This window comes from Electrona antarctica, assembly GCF_951216825.1.
Source record: "Electrona antarctica genome assembly, chromosome: 20".
NCBI classification, from domain to species: Eukaryota; Metazoa; Chordata; class Actinopteri; order Myctophiformes; family Myctophidae; genus Electrona; species Electrona antarctica.
In genome coordinates this window covers 142,744-165,243 of record NC_136801.1, presented here as the reverse complement: position 1 = coordinate 165,243, position 22,500 = coordinate 142,744, and the positions used below count along the sequence as shown (strand labels likewise).

Below are 22,500 nucleotides of genomic sequence, written 5' to 3'. Positions count from 1 at the left end.
GAGAGTATCTTATCCAACGACAAACAAAATAGTCTTTAGTTTTGGGTCTGAGAGGCTAATAGGCAATTCACACTGAGACGGACTGAATCCGTGTCATTGGAACCGTTTCCGAATACGGTTGCCTGGTCCCCGATGGCCATGATTCACATTGCCCGAGATTCAACAGCGCACCCGGGTACACTTACATAACACACCAGCCATCAAGCACACCAGATGGCGGTGTGCTTGATGGCTGGCGCGCACGGACACTGACCATCAACTCTGCGACATTGTCGCCAATAAATCCAGACACACTGCATTGCATTGCCTCTTTGGTTCTATGCCGTTATACTACGTCACTGTCAGCCTGCCTGCTATTCACTGTGTCAGTCAGTCAGTTCTGTGCTCCAGTGTCGTGTTTGATATTAGTTTGCTATGGATTATACTTTAGCATTATTATTATTATTATTTTGTTTTACTTTGGAAACTATGCCAAGCAAAGCCCAAGAGCCACGTGTAGTCCGCAGAATCAGATCAGCGCGTACTGCGGTGCTGCGCGTATACGCAGATTCAACAGGAGACGGGCGGCGTTGAGAAATGCGCTGGTGTTACGCGTCGTGCAGCGTCTGTGTGGTTTTTTTGTTGACGCTTGGCTCGTCGACTAGAGATCATGTCACGTTCTAAAAAAAACAGTCCACTTCCTTCTTTTGGCACGCATGCCTTCACATTGGAACGATCCGTATCTGAATACACTTCAACGGTCCAGAGACCCGCCCCCCATGCGGTCCCGGGGACGTTTGGGCGATCCGCTCCCGGGAACGGTACGCATCATTCACACTGCCACAACATCTGCCAAGTGGTCCCGAGTGCGAACCCGGGACCATAGTGTGGATCGCCCCTAAATGTCATCAACCGGTGGTCCGTGGCTCAGATGGGTCTGAGAGGCTAAATGTCATCAAACGGTGGTCCGTGGCTCAGATGGGTCTGAGAGGCTAAATGTCATCAAATGGTGGTCCGTGGCTCAGATGGGTCTGAGAGGCTAAATGTCATCAAACGGTGGTCCGTGGCTCAAATGGGTCTGAGAGGCTAAATGTCATCAAACGGTGGTCCGTGGCTCAAATGGGTCTGAGAGACTAAATGCCATCAAACGGTGGTCTGTGGCTCAAATGGGTCTGAGAGGCTAAATGTCATCAAACGGTGGTCCGTGGCTCAAATGGGTCTGAGAGGCTAAATGTCATCAAACGGTGGTCCGTGGCTCAAATGGGTCTGAGAGGCTAAATGTCATCAAACGGTGGTGGCGCACAATAATTGAATTGTATGTAGTCATAGCACTTCATAGGACATATGTACAGCATAGTATAGTATATATGTATAGTTTATATGTATAGTGTCATTATATAGATATGTTCTAGTTACGTTCTTAGCTTACGCATGTTTCATGATAAATGCATTTTATATATGTGATGTATTCCCATGCTTTTTTGTTCTTGCTTAATGTAAATCGCTCTGGATTAAGAGCGTCTGATAAATGCCTAAATTGTAAACTGTAGATCGGAAATGAAAAAAGTGTATCGGGACATCCCTAATTAGTAGATTCGTCCCTCAGAAACATAACATGGCGTTACTTTCAGGACATCCTCCGTAACCCTGCGGTGATGGACTTCATAGACAAGAGTCTGGGCGGCCTGCAGCATGCGCTGTTCCCCTCCGGCCAGCGGGGGCGCCAGCAGCAGCAGCAGGCTCCGCCGTTCTCCTCCGCCCACGTGCTCAACTTCCTGCACAACGGGCCCCCGGAGGACCGCCCACCGGGCATGGCCGACTTCGACTGGCGACACGTCTTCAACCTCACCGACCGCGTCTTCAGCCTGCTCAACCAATACGGAGAGGTGAGTCCTCATAGCTCCACCAATAGGAGAGGTGAGTCCTCATAGCTCCACCAATAGGAGAGGTGAGTCCTCATAGCTCCACCAATAGGAGGGGTGGGTCCTTCATACCTCGACCAATAGGAGATGTGAGTCTTTATAGGATTCGACCCCCATTTGAAGAGATATGCCATGGACCCCCCACCCCCAGTTTGACATGCATTAGTCTACGGGCACCCCATTTAATGCCATTTCTATCTCTGAGACTCCCAATTTATATTGTATAAATCAATGTTAATTTAACTCTGAGAGTGTACAGTACAGTCTCTGAGTTACAGACCTGTAAGGGTCCATTTAGATGGCTGTCCCCCAGCGTGCTCAATACCAGCATTTAGATGGCTGTCCCACAGCGCTGCTCAATACCAGCATTTAGATGGCTGTCCCCCAGCGTGCTCAATACCAGCATTTAGATGGCTGTCCCACAGCGTGCTCAATACCAGCATTTAGATGGCTGTCCCCCAGCGCTGCTCAATACCAGCATTTAGATGGCTGTCCCCCAGCGTGCTCAATACCAGCATTTAGATGGCTGTCCCCCAGCATGCTCAATACCAGCATTTAGATGGCTGTCCCCCAGCATGCTCAATAAGACCATTTAGATGGCTGTCCCCCAGCGTGCTCAATACCAGCATTTAGATGGCTGTCCCCCAGCGTGCTCAATACCAGCATTTAGATGGCTGTCCCCCAGCGCTGCTCAATACCAGCATTTAGATGGCTGTCCCCCAGCGTGCTCAATACCAGTTTTAGATGGCTGTCCCCCAGCGTGCTCAATACCAGTTTTAGATGGCTGTCCCCCAGCGCTGCTCAATACCAGCATTTAGATGGCTGTCCTCCAGCGTGCTCAATACCAGTTTTAGATGGCTGTCCCCCAGCGTGCTCAATACCAGTTTTAGATGGCTGTCCCCCAGCGCTGCTCAATACCAGCATTTAGATGGCTGTCCCCCAGCGTGCTCAATACCAGCATTTAGATGGCTGTCCCCCAGCGCTGCTCAATACCAGCATTTAGATGGCTGTCCCCCAGCGTGCTCAATACCAGTTTTAGATGGCTGTCCCCCAGCGTGCTCAATACCAGCATTTAGATGGCTGTCCCCCAGCGCTGCTCAATACCAGCATTTAGATGGCTGTCCCCCAGCGTGCTCAATACCAGTTTTAGATGGCTGTCCCCCAGCGTGCTCAATACCAGCATTTAGATGGCTGTCCCCCAGCGTGCTCAATACCAGTTTTAGATGGCTGTCCCCCAGCGCTGCTCAATACCAGCATTTAGATGGCTGTCCCACAGCGTGCTCAAGAGGCTGTCTAATTTGTCCCCTCGTTCTAAAGGGTATAGAAGTCTACCCTGGTTGGGGCGAGAGACAGCAAAAGAAATACTAGCTGTCAACTTCTGTTTTGTGCACCGTCGATGGATGGAGGGGGAGAGAGAGAGGGAGAGAGAGAGAGACAGAGAGAGAGAGGGAGAGAGAGAGAGAGGGGGGGGAGAGATGGGGAGAGAGAGAGAGAGAGAGAGAGAGAGAGAGGGGGGGGGGGAGAGAGAGAGAGAGAGACAGAGAGAGAGAGGGAGAGAGAGAGAGGGGGGGGAGAGAGAGAGAGAGAGGGAGAGAGGGAGAGAGAGAGGGGGGGGGAGAGATGGGGAGAGAGAGAGAGAGAGAGAGAGAGAGAGAGAGAGAGAGAGAGAGAGAGGGGGGGGGGGATAGAGAGAGAGAGAGAGGGGGGGAGAGAGAGAGGGGGGGGAGAGAGGGGGGGGAGGGGGAGAGAGAGATTGACAAATTTACATTAATTAGCCCGTGTTTGGCCCTCTTTTGTTTTTGTGGCTCAATCTTGCAGCACTTGAGTGTGACAGTCAGGGGAGTGAGGTGGGGGTAGGGGGCGGGGGGGGGGGGGGGGGGGGGTTGAGTCCGATTAGATACAGCTGTCACTCCCGGTCAGCCTTCTTTAGAGGGCGTTAACAATGCCAGACAGGCCCGGGACGGATGGGTGGTTTGGCTGCGCGTGTTGACGGGGGGGACGGGACGGACAGGGGGGGACAGGCCCCGGGACGGATGGCTGGTTTGGCTGCGCGTGTTGATGGGGGGGCCGGGGGGGGGGGGGGGGACGGATGGCTGGTTTGGCTGCGCGTGTTGTTGGCAGCATCAGCGCATCGCTCGTCTGTGGTGGAAAGTAACTAAGTACATTTACCAAATTACTGTACTTAAGTGGCACTTTGAGATACTTTTCATGGAGTATTTTCCATTTCCAATACTACCTCTACTCCACTACCTCTCAGAGGAAAATATTGTGTCTATTGCACTTATATATTTTGTAAAGTTTAGTTACTTTGTATATTTTGATTTTCATTAGAAAACAATAAACATACATGAACCACTTCAACCCTATATAGGAGAGGAGAGGAGAGGAGAGGAGAGGAGAGGAGAGGAGAGGAGCTGGTATATAGGCCCTGGAGAGGAGAGGAGAGGAGAGGAGAGGAGAGGAGAGGAGAGGAGAGGAGAGGAGAGGAGAGGAGAGGAGCTGGTATATAGGCCCTGGAGAGGAGAGGAGAGGAGAGGAGAGGAGCTGGTATATAGGCCCTGGAGAGGAGAGGAGCTGGTATATAGGCCCTGGAGAGGAGAGGAGAGGAGCTGGTATATAGGCCCTGGAGAGGAGAGGAGAGGAGAGGAGAGGAGAGGAGAGGAGAGGAGAGGAGGGTCTTAATGTGTCCGTCCTATAATGTCTTCCCCCCAACAGTGTCTTAATGTGTCCGTCCCATAATGTCTTCCCCCCCAACAGTGTCTTAACATGTCCGTCCCATAATGCCTTCCCCCCACAGTGTCTTAATGTGTCCGTCCCATAATGTCTTCCCCCCCAACAGTGTCTTAACATGTCCGTCCCATAATGTCTTCCCCCCCAACAGTGTCTTAATGTGTCCGTCCCATAATGTCTTCCCCCCACATTGTCTCAACGTGTCCGTCCTATAATGTCTTCCCCCCCAACAGTGTCTTAACGTGTCCGTCCCATAATGTCTTCCCCCCCAACAGTGTCTTAACATGTCCGTCCCATAATGTCTTCCCCCCAACAGTGTCTTAACATGTCCGTCCCATAATGTCTTCCCCCCAACAGTGTCTTAATGTGTCCGTCCCATAATGTCTTCCCCCCAACAGTGTCTTAACGTGTCCGTCCCATAATGTCTTCCCCCCCAACAGTGTCTTAATGTGTCCGTCCCATAATGTCTTCCCCCCCAACAGTGTCTTAACGTGTCCGTCCCATAATGTCTTCCCCCCACAGTGTCTTAACATGTCCGTCCCATAATGTCTTCCCCCCACAGTGTCTGGTCCTGGACAAGTTTGTGGGCGTGGAGGACGAGGAGGCGCTGACCGTCCTGGCATTGGACCTTCTGGAGGACAGGAAGTTCTGGGCAGGCGTGGTGTTCGTGGACATGTTCCCGTGGACCGCCACGGTCCCAAAGTACGTCAAGTTCAAGATCCGCATGGACATCGACTCGGTGGAACGCACCAACAAGATCAAAGACAGGTACACACTTTTTATACTTAGTTTAGTTATACTTTAGCTATTGAAAAATAGCAGATCTACAAGCTCATGAGCTTGTAGATCTGCTATTTTTTAAATGTCGTAAAAATGTGGTGAAAATCTTTGAAAATATATTCTTTCAGAGCGAACGTTTTTAAGTCAAATCTTTACTGCTAGGCGGTCCCTGGAACAACATATTTTCAGATGGGGGTCGGCGGCCAAATACAGATAATTCTGGGGCTCCTTGACATGGAGAAGGTTGAGAACCACTGACAATGAAACATTGAAACATTTTCAGAAAACTGTCATGATTTAGAAGACAATTCACCCTTTGTCAACTAGTCCCGCCCCTGGTTCTGCCCCTCGTCACACCCATTGGTTGCCGTTTGGTGGTTGGACAAAAATCCTCTCTCACCATCCACTACCATTGAAATAACAGGTTTTTCAGTTGCTTCGTATTGATATTCTGTGAGTTCAATTCTTATTTTAAACTTGGTGTCAGTAAGAAGGAACATCTCAGGTGCAGCACGGTGACTGCAGGGCAGGTCATGTTTGTTTTTAGTTTGCTGTTCTTACGATGCTAAGCACAGGTGAATATATTTTTGTAAAACTCCGGATAAAGGCGAATTAATCAAGCCTGTGGAGCGATGCGATCGGTTTTGATATCAATAAATCTCCGTCCTTTTTTATCAATCTCCGTCCTGAGCGCTGGGCGTTACTAATGGATAGGGCGGAGAACTCCGTCCTGAGCGCTGGGCGTTACTAATGGATAGGGCGGAGAACTCCGTCCTTGCCGCTCGGCGTGTTAAGGATTTATGTTGTTCATAACGATTTTGTGTTGATTTGGAAAATACAAAATAAAAAACAAAATCCGGGCCTGTGTGTGTTTGCGTGCGTGCGTGCGTGCGTGCGTGCGTGTGTGTGTATTTAAGGTACTGGGACCCCGGGCCCCGGGCTGACCCCGTGGATGACCTCCGCTACGTGTGGGGGGGGTTCGCCTACCTCCAGGACATGGTGGAGCACGGCGTCATCCGGACGCTCACCGGCAAGGAGTGGCCACTAGGGGTCTACCTGCAGCAGATGCCCTACCCATGCTACGTGGACGATGTGTGAGAGAACGCACGCACGCACGCACGCACGCACGCACGCACGCACGCACGCACGCACAGACACTTTCCATGCCATTCCCGAAGGCAGCATTCAGCAGAACTCTCCTGAACTTAACCGCATGCAATGTTTTGCATTGAATTAATTATAGCCCTCTGTGTAGAAATCGCCCCGGAAATAGCTAATCTACAAGATCTCAATTAACCGCAGCTACTTTTACTATTTTCGATCAAAAAGTGCCCATTTTAGCGAACCCGGTCCTGTCTTCTCTACCATTCTCTGGGTCTGTCCCTGTCCTCTCTACCATTCTCTGGGTCTGTCCCTGTCCTCTCTACCATTCTCTGGGTCTGTCCCTGTCCCCCTGTCCTCCAACAGGTTCATGCTGACGTTGAACCGGTGCTTCCCGGTCTGCACGGTGCTGGCCTGGGTCTACAGCGTGTCCCCATGTCCTCCCTAGGTCTACACATGTCCTCCCTGGGTCTACAGCTCTGTCCCCATGTCCTCTAACAGGTTCATGCTGACGCTGAACCGGTGCTTCCCGGTCTTCACGGTGCTGGCCTGGGTCTACAGCGTGTCCCCATGTCCTCCCTAGGTCTACACATGTCCTCCCTGGGTCTACAGCGTGTCCTCATGTCTCCAACAGGTTCATGCTGACGCTGAACCGGTGCTTCCCGGTCTTCACGGTGCTGGCCTGGGTCTACAGCATGTCCTCATGTCTCCAACAGGTTCATGCTGACGCTGAACCGGTGCTTCCCGGTCTTCACGGTGCTGGCCTGGGTCTACAGCGTGTCCTCATGTCTCCAACAGGTTCATGCTGACGCTGAACCGGTGCTTCCCGGTCTTCACGGTGCTGGCCTGGGTCTACAGCGTGTCCCCATGTCTCCAACAGGTTCATGCTGACGCTGAACCGGTGCTTCCCGGTCTTCACGGTGCTGGCCTGGGTCTACAGCGTGTCCCCATGTCCTCCCTGGGTCTACAGCGTGTCCTCATGTCTCCAACAGGTTCATGCTGACGCTGAACCGGTGCTTCCCGGTCTTCACGGTGCTGGCCTGGGTCTACAGCGTGTCCATGACGGTGAAGAGCATCGTCCTGGAGAAGGAGCTGCGTCTCCGCGAGAGCCTGAAGGCCATGGGCGTGGCCAGCGGCGTCATCTGGACCACCTGGTTCGTCGACAGCTTCCTGGTGATGTCCGTCAGCACGGCGCTGCTCACCGCCGTCATCATGGTACGCTAAAGTAACTAAGTACTTTTACTTAACCACTTCACCACTTTTCAGCCTATCTTCATATAACAAGTCCTCACTAATAATCATGATAAAATGGTGCAATTTTTTTCTACTCGGTCTGTGTCTCATAGGAGGGCTGTGGGCAGTTCAGAAATCGTCCTCCAGTGACATCATCCATGGGGAATACAAGCTAATAGAAACTGCAGGCTTTCTAGTCCTGAAAAGTTGCAATGCGAAAATGGAAGCCATCGTTATCTCACGATAATGAAAATCTAAACATTTTTGTAAAAAAATCTTGTTTAAAAATAAATCTGCCTAATGATGATGTCACTGGAGGACGGTTTCTAAACTGCCCACAGCCCTCCTATGAGACACAGACTGGTTTCTAAACTGCCCACAGCCCTCCTATGAGACACAGACTGGTTTCTAAACTGTCCACAGCCCTCCTATGAGACACAGACTGGTTTCTAAACTGTCCACAGCCCTCCTATGAGACACAGACTGGTTTCTAAACTGTCCACAGCCCTCCTATGAGACACAGACTGGTTTCTAAACTGTCCACAGCCCTCCTATGAGACACAGACTGGTTTCTAAACTGCCCACAGCCCTCCTATGAGACACAGACTGGTTTCTAAACTGTCCACAGCCCTCCTATGAGACACAGACTGGTTTCTAAACTGCCCACAGCCCTCCTATGAGACACAGACTGGTTTCTAAACTGTCCACAGCCCTCCTATGAGACACAGACTGGTTTCTAAACTGCCCACAGCCCTCCTATGAGACACAGACTGGTTTCTGAACTGCCCACAGCCCTCCTATGAGACACAGACTGGTTTCTAAACTGCCCACAGCCCTCCTATGAGACACAGACTGGTTTCTAAACCGCCCACAGCCCTCCTATGAGACACAGACTGAGTAGAAAACAATGGTGCCATTTTATCATGATTATTAGTGAGGACCTATTATGTGAAGATAGGTTGAAAAGTGGTGAAGTGGTCCTTTAAGTACCATTCTGAGGTATTTGTACTTTACTTGAGCATTTCCAATTTCCAGTACTTTTACTTCTACTCCACTACATCTCGGAGGCAAATGTTTTACTTTTACTTCACTACACTTATTTGAAAACTTTAGTTACTGGTTAGTTTGGCGATTTTAATTTTGATTAGAAAACACACATTAACCATTTGAACCCAATACATTTCGGCCGAACCCAATACGAGCTCTCAATGCTTCCCAATACGAGCTCTCAATGCTTCCCAATACGAGCTCTCAATGCTTCCCAATACGAGCTCTCAATGCTTCCCAATACGAGCTCTCAATGCTTCCCAATACGAGCTCTCAATGCTTCCCAATACGAGCTCTCAATGCTTCCCAATACGAGCTCTCAATGCTTCCCAATACGAGCTCTCAATGCTTCCCAATACGAGCTCTCAATGCTTCCCAATACGAGCTCTCAATGCTTCCCAATACGAGCTCTCAATGCTTCCCAATACGAGCTCTCAATGCTTCCCAATACGAGCTCTCAATGCTTCGCGATGCGACGCATTGAGAGCTTGTAGATCGGCTATTTTCAATTGATTTTCTACACATTTTGAACTTGTGAAATGGCACATTCTGTACAATGAGTACTTTTACTTTTAGTACTTTAAGTACATTTTGATGCCGATACTTTTGTACTTTTACTCAAGTACATTTTCAATTCCGTACTTTTACTTGTAACGAAGTAGTTCTAAATTGCAGTATTGGTACTTTTACCTATAAGTAAAACAATTGAGTACTTTTTCCACCACTGCCCATTTGAAAACGATATGCCAGGGACCCCCATTTGAAAACGATATGCCAGGGACCCCCATTTGAAAACGATATGCCAGGGACCCCCATTTGAAAATGATATGCCAGGGACCCCCATAGGGGAAGATTTCCACGGCTCTAGCAGTGATTCTCAACCCGTTTAATTTCAAGGACCCTCAGTTTGACATGCATTAGGCTGCGGACCCCCATTTAATGGCATCTCTACCTCTGGGACCCCCCATGTAATGGCATCTCTACCTCTGGGACCCCCCATTTAATGGCATCTCTACCTCTGGGACCCCCCATTTAATGACATCTCTACCTCTGGGACCCCCCATTTAATGGCATCTCTACCTCTGGGACCCCCCATTTAATGGCATTTCTACCTCTGGGACCCCCATTTAATGGCATTTCTACCTCTGGGACCCCCCATTTAATGGCATTTCTACCTCTGGGACCCCCAATTAGGCTGCGGACCCCCCATTTAATGGAATTTCTACCTCTGGGACCCCCAATTTATATTGTGAAATCAATGCTAATTGAACTCTCAGAGTGTACAAATGGTTTTAGTCTGGTTTTAGTCGACTAGATCAACTGTAGATTTCAGTTGACTGAAATGTATCTCGGCAGGCCTTGATGGCGTCGTAATGGCTGATTTTAGACTTGGTTTCATGCTGGAAATAGCCGATATCTACAAGCCCACAACGTGTCGCAGTGCGACGCGTTGTGAGCTTGTAGATCGGCTATTATCGGCATGCTACCATGAAGCATAAAATGACTTGTCTTTTAGTTGTACTGGATCTCTTCTCCACTGTCAGTATGCTGTCAGGGACATTCCACACGGTGACAGTGGCTCCACACGGCCTTACTTAAGCCATTCTGGACGGGAACCCCTGTTGGTGTTTTAAGCATTATGTTATACTTTAACTATACTTTAATATTTTTGAAATGTTTTTGAATATATTCTTTCAGAGAGAGAGCGTTTGTAACTCTAATCTTTGCTTCTGGGGTGGTCACTGGAACAACATATTTTCAGATGGGGGTCCGGAGCCAAATACATATATTTTTGGGGGTCCTTGATATGAAATAGTTTGAGAACAACTGATATAGAAACATAAGAAAACTATCATGATTTAGAAGACATTATTTTGTAGAATCTGGTATCAGGTTGAAATGGGTTAATGGGTTAATTAGTCCAACTTCCCTGGTTATTAATCAGTGTGACAGCCACTCACTGACTGGTTATTAATCACAGTGTGACAGCGACTCACTGACTGGTTATTAATCACAGTGTGACAGCGACTCACTGACTGGTTATTAATCACAGCGTGACAGCCACTCACTGACTGGTTATTAATCACAGTGTGACAGCGACTCACTGACTGGTTATTAATCACAGTGTGACAGCCACTCACTGACTGGTTATTAATCACAGTGTGACAGCGACTCACTGACTGGTTATTAATCACAGTGTGACAGCGACTCACTGACTGGTTATTAATCACAGTGTGACAGCGACTCACTGACTGGTTATTAATCACAGTGTGACAGCGACTCACTGACTGGTTATTAATCACAGTGTGACAGCCACTCACTGACTGGTTATTAATCACAGTGTGGCAGCCACTCACTGACTGGTTATTAATCACAGTGTGACAGCCACTCACTGACTGGTTATTAATCACAGTGTGACAGCGACTCACTGACTGGTTATTAATCACAGTGTGACAGCCACTCACTGACTGGTTATTAATCACAGTGTGGCAGCCACTCACTGACTGGTTATTAATCACAGTGTGGCAGCCACTCACTGACTGGTTATTAATCACAGTGTGACAGCCACTCACTGATTGGTTATTAATCACAGTGTGACAGCCACTCACTGACTGGTTATTAATCACAGTGTGGCAGCCACTCACTGACTGGTTATTAATCACAGTGTGACAGCCACTCACTGATTGGTTATTAATCACAGTGTGGCAGCCACTCACTGACTGGTTATTAATCACAGTGTGGCAGCCACTCACTGACTGGTTATTAATCACAGTGTGACAGCCACTCACTGACTGGTTATTAATCACAGTGTGGCAGCCACTCACTGATTGGTTATTAATCACAGTGTGACAGCCACTCACTGACTGGTTATTAATCACAGTGTGGCAGCCACTCACTGATTGGTTATTAATCACAGTGTGACAGCCACTCACTGACTGGTTATTAATCACAGTGTGGCAGCCACTCACTGATTGGTTATTAATCACAGTGTGACAGCCACTCACTGACTGGTTATTAATCACAGTGTGACAGCCACTCACTGACTGGTTATTAATCACAGTGTGACAGCCACTCACTGACTGGTTATTAATCACAGTGTGACAGCCACTCACTGACTGGTTATTAATCACAGTGTGGCAGCCACTCACTGATTGGTTATTAATCACAGTGTGACAGCCACTCACTGACTGGTTATTAATCACAGTGTGGCAGCCACTCACTGATTGGTTATTAATCACAGTGTGACAGCCACTCACTGACTGGTTATTAATCACAGTGCGACAGCGACTCACTGACTGGTTATTAATCACAGTGTGACAGCCACTCACTGACTGGTTATTAATCACAGTGTGACAGCGACTCACTGACTGTACACTAGAGAAACATTCATGGAGTGACTGTAAAGACCACCATGACATCATGGGAACAGTTTCAACTGGCAGAACCGGTGCTGGACAATGATTAACCCGAGCCATGGTCATTCTGTACTCTCTCAGCCTCCAACTGTCAGTCAGTCCTGCTGAGCTAATCATTTATCTCCTGGGTTTGGACAACGCTGCTGCTGCTGCTGCTGCTGCTGCTGCTGTTGTTGTAGTGACACCCACTGGAGGTTCTATGACTAGCACTGAGAGTGTTAGTTTGTAGTTAGGGACTGGAGCCCGTAATGAGAGCAGGACTGAACATATCAAAACTTTAGGAGCACACATGTACAGTATGAGGCACACAGAATAGGTTGTGTGATCAATTACTCAACACCGATCGCAACACACCTGTCAATTGTGTGCTCCATAATGTTTGTTTATTGTAAAACCAATGTTAATCTAACTCTGAGAGTGTATGAATGGTTCCATTTGAGTTAAGGACCCATAAGGGTCCATTTGGGTTCTCTAATTATCATTTAGCTGGGGACCCCCTGGAACTCGGTCAAGGACCCCTAGGGGGTCCCCGGACAGGCGGACACCACTGACTCAGTTAACGTTCCTATACGCACTGCACCGCTCCTCCACACATCTAGGGGGTGTGCTGAACTACAGTTAACACTGCACCGCTCCTCCACACATCTAGGGGGCGTGCTGAACTACAGTTACCGTTCCCTACGCACTGCACCGCTCCTCCACACATCTAGGGGGCGTGCTGAACTACAGTTAATGTTCCCTACGCACTGCACCGCTCCTCCACACATCTAGGGGGCGTGCTGAACTACAGTTAACGTTCCCTACGCACTGCACCGCTCCTCCACACCTCTAGGGGGTGTGCTGAACTACAGTTAACGTTCCCTACGCACTGCACCGCTCCTCCACACATCTAGGGGGCGTGCTGAACTACAGTTAACGTTCCCTACGCACTGCACCGCTCCTCTACACATCTAGGGGGCGTGCTGAACTACAGTTAACGTTCCCTACGCACTGCACCGCTCCTCCACACATCTAGGGGGCGTGCTGAACTACAGTTAACGTTCCCTACGCACTGCACCGCTCCTCCACACATCTAGGGGGCGTGCTGAACTACAGTTAAAGGGACACTTCACCCTTTTTGCCAAATAATATATATCAATGACGTTTATAAGATTTAGAACACTTTCCTGGCGTTATTTTTTGTGTTATCTCTGGGTTTAGATATTTTAGATTAACGGATGGCTCTGACGTCAGTGACACTCTTCCGTATTGCTACCGGACTACATTGTCTCCTCACACTGCAGCTAGACCAGCCCCAAAACACAGCCGTCACGGACACTGCGATTTGTTCCACCTACAACCTTCGTTGACCGCACCCCCACATGCGCATTTGTTATTGTGTTTGTGTCATGTCGCCGTTGTCAGCAGAGCAGCACCAGAGAGACGCGCTATGTTGCCACGAATCCCCCCCCCCCCCCCCAACTCTAGATTTATTATAATGATATGAAGTGACTTGCCATAAACCATCCATTAACTCCCCATTCATCCAATTTGCATCTGCTTGTATTAAACAACATTAAACTCACCAACATTGCAGCTGTAGGGAAAGCTTGAATATCCACTTTCAAACTGCAAAGCTTTTGTTTCATAAAAATCCACCGAATCTTTTTCCCACTCAGCTCTGCACTTAGTTTTTCTTCTTTTTTAGTTCTATCTCACTACTAGAACTTTCTGACTCTGAGGTAGATAAGATTTTTGGCTGTCAACAGCATCCATTTGTTTTTTCAATGTTGTGGACCGGAGCGTGGTGAAATAGTTGCTAAGATACGATCGTACCGTATTTGGCAACTAAAAGACCTGTCCCGTAATGAACCGATACGGGACGCACTTAATCCCGTATTTTTGTCTCGTGGAAAAATGACAGCGCGTTATGGTGATTCTCAGTCACTCGCTCCCATGCAGTAATAAGAAGGGGCAGCCGACTGAGCTATAGGAACAGGAAAGCAAGACACTGGAACCTGGTGTCTGGAAGGGCGCTAGGCTCAGCTCATTGGTCAGTACTCTTCATAGGCATGCAGCAGAGCCAATCACTATGCAGTATCGTATCTTAGCAACTATTTCACCACGCTCCGGGTCCACAACATTGAAAAAACAAATGGATGCTGTTGACAGCCAAAAATCTTATCTACCTCAGAGTCAGAAAGTTCTAGTAGTGAGATAGAACTAAAAAAGAAGAAAAACTAAGTGCAGAGCTGAGTGGGAAAAAGATTCGGTGGATTTTTATGAAACAAAAGCTTTGCAGTTTGAAAGTGGATATTCAAGCTTTCCCTACAGCTGCAATGTTGGTGAGTTTAATGTTGTTTAATACAAGCAGATGCAAATTGGATGAATGGGGAGTTAATGGATGGTTTATGGCAAGTCACTTCATATCATTATAATAAATCTAGAGTTGGGGGGGGGGGGGGGGGGGGATTCGTGGCAACATAGCGCGTCTCTCTGGTGCTGCTCTGCTGACAACGGCGACATGACACAAACACAATAACAAATGCGCATGTGGGGGTGCGGTCAACGAAGGTTGTAGGTGGAACAAATCGCAGTGTCCGTGACGGCTGTGTTTTGGGGCTGGTCTAGCTGCAGTGTGAGGAGACAATGTAGTCCGGTAGCAATACGGAAGAGTGTCACTGACGTCAGAGCCATCCGTTAATCTAAAATATCTAAACCCAGAGATAACACAAAAAATAACGCCAGGAAAGTGTTCTAAATCTTATAAACGTCATTGATATATATTATTTGGCAAAAAGGGTGAAGTGTCCCTTTAATGTTCCCTACGCACTGCACCGCTCCTCCACCCAGCTAGGGGGCGTGCTGAACTACAGCGACCCTCTGATCGTCTTCCTGTTCCTGCTGACCTTCGCCACGGCCACCGTCATGCAGTGCTTCCTGCTCAGCGTGTTCTTCGACCGCGCCAACCTGGCGGCGGTGTGCTGCGGCATCGTGCACTTCACGCTCTACCTGCCACACCTTCTCTGCTTCGCCTGGCAGGAGCGACTCACCAAGGACCTGAAGGTCCTACTGGTAAGACCCTCTTATAGACCTCACCAAGGACCTGAAGGTCCTACTGGTAAGACCCTCTACCTCACCAAGGACCTGAAGGTCCTACTGGTAAGACCCTCTACCTGAAGGTCCTGTTGGTGAGACCCTCTACCTGAAGGTCCTGTTGGTGAGACCCTCTACCTGAAGGTCCTGTTGGTAAGACCCTCTTATAGACCTCACCAAGGACCTGAAGGTCCTACTGGTAAGACCCTCTACCTGAAGGTCCTGTTGGTGAGACCCTCTACCTGAAGGTCCTACTGGTAAGACCCTCTTATAGACCTCACCAAGGACCTGAAGGTCCTGTTGGTAAGACCCTCTACCTCACCAAGGACCTGAAGGTCCTACTGGTAAGACCCTCTTATAGACCTCACCAAGGACCTGAAGATCCTGTTGGTAAGACCCTCTTATAGACCTCACCAAGGACCTGAAGGTCATGTTGGTAAGACCCTCTACATGAAGGTCCTGTTGGTAAGAAAGACCCTCTACCTGCCACACCTTCTCTATACCTCTCCTCTCCTCTCCTCTCCTCTCCTCTCCTCTCCTCTCCTCTCCTCTCCTCTCCTCTCCTCTCCTCTCCTCTCCTCTCCTCTCCTCTCCAGGGACTACAGTATATACCCTCTCCTCTCCTCTCCTCTCCTCTCCTCTCCTCTCCAGGGCCTATATACCATACTCCTCTCCTCTCCTCTCCTCTGCAGGGCCTGGTGTCCCAGGTGGCGTTCGGCTTCGGGACAGAGTACCTGTCCCGCTACGAGGAGCAGGGCCTGGGTCTGCAGTGGGACAACATCCACACCAGCCCCCTGGAGGGGGACGAGTTCTCCTTCCACACGTCCCTCTGCATGATGGGCCTGGACACGCTGCTGTACGGCCTGGCGGCCTGGTACCTGGACACGCTGTTCCCAGGTCAGTATGATGGGCCTGGACACGCTGTTCCCAGGTCAGTATGATGGGCCTGGACACGCTGCTGTACGGCCTGGCGGCCTGGTACCTGGACACGCTGTTCCCAGGTCAGTATGATGGGCCTGGACACGCTGTTCCCTGGTCAGTATGATGGGCCTGGACACGCTGTTCCCAGGTCAGTGTGATGGGCCTGGACACGCTGCTGTACGGCCTGGAGGCCTGGTACCTGGACACGCTGTTCCCAGGTCAGTATGAACTAGACAGGACCTGGTACCTCGACACGGTGTTCCCTGGTCAGTGTGAAGAGTTAAAATATGATCCTATCACAGCGCAGTATGGAATCTAACGAGGTTGTTTATTATATTATGATCCTATCACAGGGCAGTATGGAATCTAACGAGGTTGTTTATTATATTATTATTATCCTATCACAGGGCAGTATGGAATCTAACGAGGTTGTTTATTATATTATTATTATCCTATCACAGCGCAGTATGGAATCTAACGAGGTTGTTTATAATTATTATTATCCTATCACAGGGCAGTATGGAATCTAACGAGGTTGTTTATTATATTATTATCCTATCACAGGGCAGTATGGAATCTAACGAGGTTGTTTATTATATTATTATCCTATCACAGCGCAGTATGGAATCTAACGAGGTTGTTTATAATTATTATTATCCTATCACAGGGCAGTATGGAATCTAACGAGGTTGTTTATTATATTATTATCCTATCACAGGGCAGTATGGAATCGGCCGGCCTTTTTATTTCCCCATCCAGCCTTCCTATTGGCTCGGCGCTGGAGGTCCAAGCTGCGGTAAGGTGTCCTCACGGTCAACAGCATTAATATACCCATTTTGGGCGGGAACCCCTTTTGGTGTTTTAAACATTATGTTGTAATTTAGCTATTGAAAAACAGCAGACCTACAAGCTCGTAGCGCGCCACCGAGTGGCGCGCTACGAGCTTGTAGGTCTGCTGTTTTTGAAAAATCATGAAAATATTTATTTCAGAAAACTGGAGGATTTCGAAGATTTTTTTTTAAAATTTCGACGTCAGGCCTAAATGGGTTAAAAAATGTTTGGGTCATTTTATGGCCTCGAGTAAGATATGTAACGCACGTCCTCCGTCGGTGCTGAGACGAAACGGTGGAAACGGTCGACATAAAAAGAAGCAGGGGCTCACAGCTCACTTTAACCCATTTTGACCTGAGATCAGATTCTAAAAATGTCTTCTACATCCTGACAGTTTTCTGAAAAAGCTACGTTTCTATGTCAGTCGTTCTTCGATTTTTCAAAAAATAGCAGACCTACAATCTGTAGGTCTGCTATTTTTCAATAGCTAAAGCATAACATAATGCTAACATAATGCTAACATAATGCTAGCATAACATAATGCTGACACCAAAAGGGGTTCCCGCCCAGGCAGGGACTCACACAGCTCACTTTAAGATGCTCTAAAGCTTGTATTCAGCGACATAATGAAGTTTCGACCTCACGCTCTTTGTCAAGTCATACTTGACACGAGGTTGAAACATTTATAAACCCTATGTTTCTATATCTTAAAGAGCGTGAGGTCGAAAATGTGTTGTTTTTGTTATTCTTTCTCTCCCTGCCTGTCGTTGAATAAAGCTTTTGGAGCATCTTAAAGTGAGTTGCGAGCCTCTGCTGCTTCTCATTGTATCGTCTATACTCAGGCTCTGCTGCTTCTCATTGTATCGTCTATACTCAGGCTCTGCTGCTTCTCATTGTATCGTCTATACTCAGCCTCTGCTGCTTCTCATTGTATCGTCTATACTCAGCCTCTGCTGCTTCTCATTGTATCGTCTATACTCAGCCTCTGCTGCTTCTCATTGTATCGTCTATACTCAGCCTCTGCTGCTTCTCATTGTATCGTCTATACTCAGCCTCTGCTGCTTCTCATTGTATCGTCTATACTCAGGCTCTTGTGAACACCCCAGCCTCTGCTGCTTCTCATTGTATCGTCTATACTCAGGCTCTTGTGAACACCCCAGCCTCTGCTGCTTCTCATTGTATCGTCTATACTCAGGCTCTTGTGAACACCCCAGCCTCTGTTGCTTCTCATTGTATCGTCTATACTCAGGCTCTTGTGAACACCCCAGACAGTTTTATTTTTTAAGTTGCTCGATTCATTATAATTATTATAGATATTTGATATTCATTTTTTTATCCATACAAACCCGTATGTAAGACGAGGCCTGTATTCCCTCCTGCAGGTCCCCAGAAGGACCAGGCTGGGGCCGGGGACCACCAGGACCAGAAGGCCAAGCTGAGGGGGTCCCCCGGGGATGGGGACCCCCACGCGGGGGGCGGTAAGGACCAGAAGGCCAGGCGGAGGGGGTCCCCCGGGGACAGGGACCCTCACGCGGGGGACGGTAAGGACCAGAAGGCCAGGCGGAGGGGGTCCCCCGGGGACGGGGACCACCAGGACCAGAAGGCCAGGCGGAGGGGGTCCCCCGGGGACAGGGACCCTCACGTGGGGGACGGGGACCCCCACGCGGTGGGCGGTAAGGACCAGAAGGCCAGGCGGAGGGGGTCCCCCGGGGACGGGGACCACCAGGACCAGAAGGCCAGGCGGAGGGGGTCCCCCGGGGACAGGGACCACCAGGACCAGAAGGCCAGGCGGAGGGGGTCCCCCGCCTCCTGTGAGAACCGGGACAAACGGGACGAGACTCAGAGTCAGGCCAACGGTCAGCATACTCCATTGGTTCCTCCTTTTAGCCCCATTAACACCCCCAACGCCCCGTGGTTATTTAACCCATTAAATCAGGTTATTTAACCCATTAAATCAGAGGTTATTTAACCCATTAAATCAGAGGTTATTTAACCCATTAAATCAGGTTATTTAATCCATTAAATCAGAGGTTATTTAACCCATTAAATCAGAGGTTATTTAACCCATTAAATCAGGTTATTTAATCCATTAAATCAGAGGTTATTTAACCCATTAAATCAGAGGTTATTTAATCCATTAAATCAGAGGTTATTTAACCCATTAAATCAGAGGTTATTTAATCCATTAAATCAGAGGTTATTTAACCCATTAAATCAGGTTATTTAACCCATTAAATCAGAGGTTATTTAATCCATTAAATCAGAGGTTATTTAACCCATTAAATCAGAGGTTATTTAATCCATTAAATCAGAGGTTATTTAATCCATTAAATCAGAGGTTATTTAACCCATTAAATCAGAGGTTATTTAACCCATTAAATCAGAGGTTATTTAATCCATTAAATCAGGGGTTATTTAACCCATTAAATCAGAGGTTATTTAATCCATTAAATCAGGGGTTATTTAACCCATTAAATCAGAGGTTATTTAATCCATTAAATCAGGTTATTTAACCCATTAAATCAGAGGTTATTTAACCCATTAAATCAGGGGTTATTTAACCCATTAAATCAGAGGTTATTTAATCCATTAAATCAGGGGTTATTTAACCCATTAAATCAGAGGTTATTTAATCCATTAAATCAGGTTATTTAACCCATTAAATCAGGGGTTATTTAACCCATTAAATCAGAGGTTATTTAATCCATTAAATCAGGGGTTATTTAACCCATTAAATCAGAGGTTATTTAATCCATTAAATCAGGTTATTTAATCCATTAAATCAGAGGTTATTTAACCCATTAAATCAGAGGTTATTTAACCCATTAAATCAGGTTATTTAATCCATTAAATCAGAGGTTATTTAACCCATTAAATCAGAGGTTATTTAATCCATTAAATCAGAGGTTATTTAACCCATTAAATCAGAGGTTATTTAATCCATTAAATCAGAGGTTATTTAACCCATTAAATCAGGTTATTTAACCCATTAAATCAGAGGTTATTTAATCCATTAAATCAGAGGTTATTTAACCCATTAAATCAGAGGTTATTTAATCCATTAAATCAGAGGTTATTTAATCCATTAAATCAGAGGTTATTTAACCCATTAAATCAGAGGTTATTTAACCCATTAAATCAGAGGTTATTTAATCCATTAAATCAGGGGTTATTTAACCCATTAAATCAGAGGTTATTTAATCCATTAAATCAGAGGTTATTTAACCCATTAAATCAGAGGTTATTTAACCCATTAAATCAGAGGTTATTTAATCCATTAAATCAGAGGTTATTTAATCCATTAAATCAGAGGTTATTTAACCCATTAAATCAGAGGTTATTTAACCCATTAAATCAGAGGTTATTTAATCCATTAAATCAGAGGTTATTTAATCCATTAAATCAGGGGTTATTTAACCCATTAAATCAGAGGTTATTTAATCCATTAAATCAGGTTATTTAACCCATTAAATCAGAGGTTATTTAATCCATTAAATCAGAGGTTATTTAACCCATTAAATCAGAGGTTATTTAATCCATTAAATCAGGTTATTTAACCCATTAAATCAGAGGTTATTTAATCCATTAAATCACAGGTTATTTAACCCATTAAATCAGGTTATTTAACCCATTAAATCAGGTTATTTAACCCATTAAATCAGAGGTTATTTAACCCATTAAATCAGAGGTTATTTAACCCATTAAATCAGGTTATTTAACCCATTAAATCAGGTTATTTAACCCATTAAATCAGAGGTTATTTAACCCATTAAATCAGAGGTTATTTAATCCATTAAATCAGAGGTTATTTAACCCATTAAATCAGAGGTTATTTAACCCATTAAATCAGAGGTTATTTAATCCATTAAATCAGAGGTTATTTAATCCATTAAATCAGAGGTTATTTAACCCATTAAATCAGAGGTTATTTAACCCATTAAATCAGGTTATTTAATCCATTAAATCAGAGGTTATTTAACCCATTAAATCAGAGGTTATTTAATCCATTAAATCAGAGGTTATTTAACCCATTAAATCAGAGGTTATTTAACCCATTAAATCAGAGGTTATTTAACCCATTAAATCAGAGGTTATTTAATCCATTAAATCAGAGGTTATTTAATCCATTAAATCAGAGGTTATTTAACCCATTAAATCAGAGGTTATTTAACCCATTAAATCAGAGGTTATTTAATCCATTAAATCAGAGGTTATTTAACCCATTAAATCAGAGGTTATTTAACCCATTAAATCAGAGGTTATTTAACCCATTAAAATCAGAGGTTATTTAATCCATTAAATCAGAGGTTATTTAACCCATTAAATCAGGTTATTTAATCCATTAAATCAGAGGTTATTTAACCCATTAAATCAGAGGTTATTTAATCCATTAAATCAGAGGTTATTTAATCCATTAAATCAGAGGTTATTTAACCCATTAAATCAGAGGTTATTTAACCCATTAAATCAGAGGTTATTTAACCCATTAAATCAGGTTATTTAATCCATTAAATCAGAGGTTATTTAACCCATTAAATCAGAGGTTATTTAATCCATTAAATCAGAGGTTATTTAAACCCATTAAATCAGGTTATTTAATCCATTAAATCAGAGGTTATTTAACCCATTAAATCAGAGGTTATTTAATCCATTAAATCAGAGGTTATTTAATCCATTAAATCAGAGGTTATTTAACCCATTAAATCAGAGGTTATTTAACCCATTAAATCAGAGGTTATTTAACCCATTAAATCAGGTTATTTAATCCATTAAATCAGAGGTTATTTAACCCATTAAATCAGAGGTTATTAAATCCATTAAATCAGAGGTTATGTAACCCATTAAATCAGAGGTTATTTAACCCATTAAATCAGGTTATTTAACCCATTAAATCAGGTTATTTAATCCATTAAATCAGGGGTTATTTAACCCATTAAATCAGAGGTTATTTAACCCATTAAATCAGAGGTTATTTAATCCATTAAATCAGGGGTTATTTAACCCATTAAATCAGAGGTTATTTAATCCATTAAATCAGGGGTTATTTAACCCATTAAATCAGAGGTTATTTAATCCATTAAATCAGGGTTATTTAACCCATTAAATCAGAGGTTATTTAATCCATTAAATCAGAGGTTATTTAACCCATTAAATCAGAGGTTATTTAATCCATTAAATCAGGTTATTTAACCCCATTAAATCAGAGGTTATTTAATCCATTAAATCACAGGTTATTTAACCCATTAAATCAGGTTATTTAACCCATTAAATCAGGTTATTTAAACCCATTAAATCAGAGGTTATTTAACCCATTAAATCAGAGGTTATTTAACCCATTAAATCAGGTTATTTAACCCATTAAATCAGGGTTATTTAACCCATTAAATCAGAGGTTATTTAACCCATTAAATCAGAGGTTATTTAATCCATTAAATCAGAGGTTATTTAACCCATTAAATCAGAGG

At 45.7% G+C, this 22,500-nt stretch overlaps 1 protein-coding gene across 1 annotated transcript in view; it reads left to right on the top strand.

Moving 5' to 3' along the window:
- The window catches only part of LOC306912809 (retinal-specific phospholipid-transporting ATPase ABCA4-like), a gene marked incomplete at its 3' end in the record, with an annotated part of 193,394 nt that overhangs the window by 38,910 nt on the left and 131,984 nt on the right, over window positions 1–22,500 (top strand). The window contains exons 11-18 of the mRNA XM_079489265.1: window positions 1,611–1,865; window positions 5,194–5,399; window positions 6,329–6,505; window positions 7,505–7,727; window positions 15,041–15,262; window positions 15,976–16,180; window positions 16,923–17,000; window positions 18,418–18,949. Of these exons, the coding sequence (XP_079345391.1) occupies window positions 1,611–1,865; window positions 5,194–5,399; window positions 6,329–6,505; window positions 7,505–7,727; window positions 15,041–15,262; window positions 15,976–16,180; window positions 16,923–17,000; window positions 18,418–18,949 (1,898 nt within the window). The remainder of the gene's footprint in view (window positions 1–1,610; window positions 1,866–5,193; window positions 5,400–6,328; window positions 6,506–7,504; window positions 7,728–15,040; window positions 15,263–15,975; window positions 16,181–16,922; window positions 17,001–18,417; window positions 18,950–22,500) is intronic.